We start from the raw sequence: 7,064 nt of genomic DNA, 5'->3' as shown, positions 1-7,064 counted from the left end.
AGAAATAGATGTTTTTCTGGAACTCTCTTGCTTTTTCCATGATCCAGCAGATGTTGGCAATTTGATCTCTGGTTCCTCTGCCTTTTCTAAAACCAGCTTGAACATCAGGAAGTTCACGGTACATGTATTGCTGAAGCCTGGCTTGGAGAATTTTGAGCATTACTTTACTAGCGTGTGAGATGAGTGCAATTGTGCGGTAGTTTGAGCAATCTTTGGCATTGCCTTTCTTTGGGATTGGAATGAAAACTGACCTTTTCCAGTCCTGTGGCCACTGCTGAGTTTTCCAAAAGCATCAGACAAACCCAAATTGAAGGAGACTCTACCAAAAAAACGGACAGGTGTTTCTTAAACCTGTCAAGGTCATCTAAAACAAGTAAAATCTGAGAAATTGTTTTATACCAGAGGAGACTAAGGGGTCAGAAAACTAAATGTAATGTGGGATCCTGGGACAGGAAAAGAGCAGTTAGAAAAACTGGGAAAATCCTAATAAAATACTACTAATAATGTACCAGTATTGATTTTGAAATTGTGACAAATGGTAATATAAGATGTTAACAATAGGGAAAATTGGGTGAAGGGGTTCCAGAACTCTCTACTATCTTTATAAATTTTCTGTAAATCTATAACTACTCTACAATGGAAATTTTACTTTTAAGCTCATTTAAGTTTGAGAGATAGTCAACTAGGACAGAGGAAAAGGAAGGAGGGAAATTAACATTTATTGAATACTATTATTTATTAGACACATCACTCAGCATTCATCCTTCTTACCTCCTTTAACACCACAGTAAGAATCACACGCAGAGCAGAAATTGAGGCTGAGAGAATAAGAAACATCTCAAGGTTCTATGAAAAAGTGAAAGTGTTGATCACTCAGTCGTGTCCAACTCTGTGACCCTGGGGACTGTAGACTTCCAGGCTCCTCTGTCCATGGAATTCTCCAGATCAGAATACTGAAGTGGGTTGCCATTCCTTTCTCCAGGGACTCTTCCCAATCCAGGAATCAAATGTGTGTCTCCTGCATTGCAGGCAGATTCTTTACCATTTGAGCCACCAGAGAGGCCCCAAAGTTCTATAGCTGCTCAGTATGTAACAAAATTGGGAATAAAGGTTAGAAGGGGGAGTAGTAATCACAAAGGGTTAAAGAATGCAAGGAAAGGAGGCAGAAGGAAGAGGGCAGTCCCTGTGACTCTCAACAATTTTGTGAAAATAGGGATGTTTTCTGACCAGACACTTCCCAAGAAAATAATAATTTTTGGCAACATGGCTTGTAGCTGTTAAGGCTGAGGTCTATGACAGTAAATGTTAAATATATTTGAAATCATTTCCTGTTTGCTGACTGGAATTATATACAACCATGTAATGGTTTCCCCTCCTGTGTTTTATTGATAAAAACTTTTTCTGTAAATTTAAGCTAATCTAAGGTTTTCATGTAGATTTTATATGACAAGTCTCAAAAATACTGAGTTATTTTTTTCTTTTTGCATTTTGGATACCATAAGTGAAGATGCAGGCATAACAATGGAGAAAAGAACTTTTGATCAATAACAGTAATTAGCCCATATAATTTACACATAGGGCAAGATAGTGTGCATTTCTGTGACATTTTCTTCTGAGGACAGGACCCTTGCTTAAACTGACTTCTCCTTCTCTGTGACTCTTCCTCTTTTATACCATCACCTGGCTAGGCCTTGTACTCAAAGGTGTAACTTGATTAGTGTAAACAAATGTCACTACTTAAGTCCACAGGATAGAGATTTTTTTTGTTGTTGTTAAAGGTATACATTTACAGCCAGAAAGTGTCTGTTCATCCTTTGTGGTTGATTTTTATTTCATCATAAATTATTTTCTTCCAGTGTCAGACCTTCAGAAGTCATAAACTTAGGTGTGAAATATATGGAAACACATGACTTTTACGATGGTGGAATTATACGAAAATCCTGCAGTAAGTTATCACTGTTGATATATTTTTATTATGTTATTATTTTATAGATTGTTATGAAGAAAACAAATAACTATGCTATGTGCCAGGAATATTGGTGGTGGTGGTTTAGTCGCTAAGTTGTGACCGACCCTTGCAACCCCCAATGGACTGTTCGCCAGACTTCTCTGTCCATGGGATTTCCCACGTAAGAATACTGGAGTAGGTTGCCATTTCCTTCCCCAGGGGATCTTCTTGACTCAGATTGAACCAGGAATGTTGGTATTCCATAATAAACCTGAATAAGGTCTTGTGATCTCCATTGAATAAAGGGAAGACAAAGAGGCTCAGAGATATTAAGTGACTTGTCCAAGCCTTCACAATCAACAAGTGGAAGAAGTGTAAAGTCTAAGCCAGAAAACATGTGGAAAGTGCCCAGTATAGTTTCCAAAATAGAGTTGGCACTGAAATGTTAATTTTCTCCCCTAAATATTTAAAAGATAAAAATAAAACTAAAAGTTTTTTTTTTTCTCAGAAAGTCCCAAATCACACAGAATAGTGTATTTTTTTTTTTTAGTTTTGGCAGACCAGATAATTATTTAAAAAATTAATTAAAACAAAAAATTGTTATCATACTGAAGTGTATTATTTAGAAGAGTAGTGAGAATCATTCTGGAAGCTCCATCATATAACAAGAATATTTCACTCATTACAAATCTTTTGTCAACTTATGTCCAAGGGGGTGCTGCACTTTCATAGAGCAAATATGCTCATTTTTGTTGAAATTTTTGTTGTCAAAAGGTACATTATTATTTGTTAATATTCAATGCATATTTATAAACTAATTTGCTCCATAGGGGTTTTGCCAAGATTACATGAAATAATTATATGTGAAACACTTTAGTGCTTGGCATATTATAAAAACTCAATACAATTTTATTACTAATATTATTAATTATTATTAGTATTATACCTTGGAACACAACTTTTGGAATGAAATATGTTTGAGTAGATGTCCAAGGTCTGCCATTTACCAATGATACTTTACAGGTTGTGAATATTTCTCCTTTGGTTTGACATACACTGGTTCCCAAAGTATGTTCCCTGGTCTACCAGAATTAGCATCACTGGAAACTTAGAAAGGTAAATTCTGGGGCCGTATGCCCACCTGCTGGAGAAGGAAATGACAACCCACTCCAATATTTTTGCCTTGAAAATCCTATGGACAGAGGAGCCTGGCGGGCTCAGTCCATCAGATTGCAAACAGTCGGACATGACTGAGCAACTAAGCATCCCCACCCAACTAAATTAGAAACAGGAGTGGTGCAAGTGGTTTATGCTTAAACAAGCCCCGCAGATGACTCTGATATCTGGTATAGTTTGAGAACCACTGACATAGCTTGTCTCTGAGTAGATGCTGGTTACAAGACAGCACAATGAAAAAGCACAGTTTTTACCCTAGAGCTAACAATCAAGAACACACAGAATCACATCTTTTTAATTATTTTTTGGCTGAGCCATGTGGCATGTGGGGTCTTAGTTCCCCAACCTGGGATCCAACCCATGCCCCCTGCAGTGGAAGCATGAAGTCTTAACCATTGGCCTGCCAGGGAAGTCCCTAGGGTCATGACTTGAATTAAGTTTTTGTAGACTTCTATTCCATTTGCTAGGGGCTTCCTCAATGGCTTAGCAGGTAAAGAATCCACCTGCAATGCACGAGATACAGGAGGTTTGGGTTTGAGCCCTGGTTGGGGAGATCCCCTGGAGAAGGAAATGGAGAAGGAAATACCCAGCCCAGTATTCCTGCCTGAAAAATCCCATGGACAGAGGAGCCTGGTGGGCTATGGTCCATGGGGTCATAAAAAGTCAGACATGTCTTAGCGACTAAGCACACAAGCATTCCATTATCCATTTATCCCATGAAGCAAAAAGAAAACTTTCCACTCTTCCTTCTCATTATCTCATCGTGTGAATCATAGATATAGTAACACAGCCCTGGTTTACATTATAGCAAAATGAAATTGTACCTGCATATTCAAAATTTTAGATATATTGTTAAATTAAATACTGAAAAATAGGTTTCACCTCACAAAGCCTGCAATTTTCTTGCAGAGAAACTGGGCTTTTTCCAAAATTGCAGAATACCCGTTTTCAAAGGAAGATCGCAAAAGAATACAAAATGAAAAATAAATGAGTGGGGAGTCTTGAGTTTCTTTTCGTCCCTTTGAATAAAAGGACCATGGCTTTATCTTGAACAGCTGTGTTTACAGGGTTTGCTGATCACTGCAGCTGTACCAGCTGAGTAACAGGAAGGTTAAATTTTTAAAAAAAGAAGTTAACTTGGAAATGTGCTAGCTCTTTCTGAGGAATTAATGATATTGTACTTTTTTTTCCCATCCTCCCTTAAAACTTGCTGTTGTGAAGGCAGTTTTAGGTCATTAAGCATTGGAACGTTGAAAGAGCTACCTGAAGTGAATAAACCAGCTTTTCTTCTAGACCCTGAGAAATACTTTAGGGAAGGCCCAGAGGAGCAGTGTCCCCAAATTCCAGAGTTTCCATCACTTTCTGAAAGTAAGTCCTCAACCACTGTACACTTCGTCCTTTCTCCTCAGGAAACTCAACCAGTTAAGAAAACAAAATGGAGAGACATGAAGGGAACACATGTTCACCTTGTAGATGGCAGTGAAATGAAGTGTGGTTTGACTATTAAGATTTATAGCTTAGTTGCTGGTCAGTGCTCACAGAAAGGACAGCTAATGGGCTGAAATACACAAAAGGAATATTTTTATTTTGCCACTTTTCTGAAGTCAGAAAGCCATAAACAATATGATTCTGCTATGAATAAGAACCTTTCCCCCCCAGTAATCTGAATTTTCAAATCTGATACCAGAGAAAGAGACATCCTAAGGCTGCTTCTGAACAGAATCTCTGCCAATCTGGGTTTGTTCTTTTCATGTGAAACTCTATAAATGGCGGCTACTTAAAGTGTATTGTTTTAGAGCCTTCCAGCTGCAACACTAGGCTAATAGGATGAGAGGAAAAGAAAGCTTATCTTAGAACATAGAAGTGAATGGGCTCTGAACATTTGGAAACAAGATGTGCAAAAGAATGCTCTATTTTTTTTCAGATTGTTATAGGCTTCCAAGTTTCCAAGAATTTAAAGAGTAATTCTGTACAAACATCCTACCCGCAAAGAGGGGCACAACGGGAGTGCAGGCGATACAACCTGCTACTCAGCGAGGCACTCGGAAAGCATATGGACACCACAGGGAACTCATTTAAAATAATTAATGAAAAGAGACATTTTCAGCCTGTAGTAGTTAAAAGATCAGAACTGCACTCTAACCATCTGAGATCTGTGGTTTCTAAACTTTTCAAATCCTCTGCGATTGGGGTTCAACATCATCCTTGAGAAATAAGGAGGGAGGTGTTTATGCTTACACTTGAGGAAGTTTAAGCCTCTTGTCTCTGCTTGCTTCCCTATTACAGCTGGTCAAAATGTGTGTTTTTTTTGTTTTTGTTTTTTTTTTTTTAATTCCACTTGGAAGCAAGGTACAGCTGCCATTCCTCACCACGGTATTTCCACTCTAATTATTATCAGCTTCCTTTGCTTTTTCGCAGTTTCTCTTTTCTAAATCTAGCGTTTATTTGCTCTCAGGAGGATCATCTATGATACCTGCTCATTTCCTTTTAAAAACATGAATCCATAAATGGTAGGGCTTTAAATAACCTTTAGTTCATCCGACAGGGCTTTCAGTCTATCAGCCAATTGCTTTTTCCCCAGGATGATTCATTTTCAAGAATAAACATGGGAGGACTTATCTCATCCTGCTGAGTCACAGACGGAAGAGAATTTGGGGAACAGCGAGTAAGAAAAGATCCAGGGAGCCAGAACAAAGTGTAAAGGCAGTCCAGGCGTAGAACATGTACCCAGGAGGAAACCAAGATGGAGCAGAGTTAGAATTGAGGCAAGAGAAATAGGAGAGGGAGAATGCAGAAACCTGAGAGCCACGAAGTAGGAGAAAGAAATGATGAGCGCAGCAAATGACTCTTCTCAGATCTGGGAGCTCCTGTGTTTTTGAGGAGCCTTGCCGTCTGTGAGGTCGCACAGAGTCGGACACTACTGAAGTGACTTAGCAGCAGCAGCAGCACATTCTGCAGCAGGAAAATTCTCCTTTGTTTTCAGACAACTGCTCCTCATGGGCAGGGAGGATGTGTAAGGGAAGGTTGGGGTGAATGACTGGTTGGAAATACCAAAAGTGCAAAGAAGTACTTTGACAAGTACATTTTCAAAGTTCAAAGAGAATTTTTTCTCCCAGATATCTTAATATGTTTTCCTGTAATTTCCACACGATTTAAAAAAGATGCTTTCTTTCTTTTGCTTTTCTATTTTATTCTTCAGCTTTTCTTTCTTTGCTCTCTTCTAAATATTTCTACTCATCTGCTTTCTCGGCAAGGAAACAGTTCCTTTTTGAAAAAGTTTCATCAACTTGAGAGAGACAGATATAAACTATTGAGGGTGACCGAACACATGACGCATGACACCACAAATGGGTTCTGTACCAGGCAAGAAGGCAGATTAAGTCTGTGCTGTGTTGTGCTTATTTGCTCACTCATGCCCGACCCTTGGTGATCCCATGGACTGTAGCCCGGCAGGCTCTTCTGTCCATGGGATGGAACCTAGGGGTCGAACCCAGGTCTCCTGCATTGCAGGCAGATTCTTTACTGTCTGAGCCACCTGCCTGGGGCATAATGCTCCCCAGGTGGCATTAGTGGTAAAGAACCCACCTGCTAATACAAGAGATGTAAGAGAAGCAGGTTCGATCCCCGGGTCAGGAAGATCCCCTGAAGGAGAAAATGGCCAATCCACTCCAGTATTCTTGCCTGGAGAATCCCATGGATAGAGGAGCCTGGCAGGCTACAGTCCATGGGATCCCAAAGAGTTGGATATGACTGAGGTGACTTAGTACACATGGGGCATAAGAAGGAATTAGTTCAAATTTCCTCTGAGTAGTGGTGTTAGTCGCTCAGTAGTGTCCAATTCTTTGCAATCCCATGGACTATAGCCTGCCAGGCTCCTCTGTCCATGAGATGCTCCTGGCAAGAATACTGGAGTGGATTGCCATTCCTTTTTCCACAGAAT

At 39.5% G+C, this 7,064-nt stretch overlaps 1 protein-coding gene across 1 annotated transcript in view; it reads left to right on the top strand.

Moving 5' to 3' along the window:
* WDR49 (WD repeat domain 49) overlaps positions 1-7,064 on the top strand; it is a gene marked incomplete at its 3' end in the record, with an annotated part of 164,645 nt that overhangs the window by 135,421 nt on the left and 22,160 nt on the right. The window contains exons 16-17 of the mRNA XM_010835277.1: positions 1,857-1,945; positions 4,346-4,492. Coding sequence (XP_010833579.1) covers positions 1,857-1,945; positions 4,346-4,492 — 236 coding nt within the window. The remainder of the gene's footprint in view (positions 1-1,856; positions 1,946-4,345; positions 4,493-7,064) is intronic.

Source organism: Bison bison, unplaced genomic scaffold (assembly GCF_000754665.1).
Source record: "Bison bison bison isolate TAMUID 2011002044 unplaced genomic scaffold, Bison_UMD1.0 scf7180017864040, whole genome shotgun sequence".
NCBI lineage: Eukaryota > Metazoa > Chordata > Mammalia > Artiodactyla > Bovidae > Bison > Bison bison.
The sequence above is the reverse complement of the archived record's forward strand: the minus strand, read 5'-3'. Positions and strand labels throughout refer to the sequence as shown.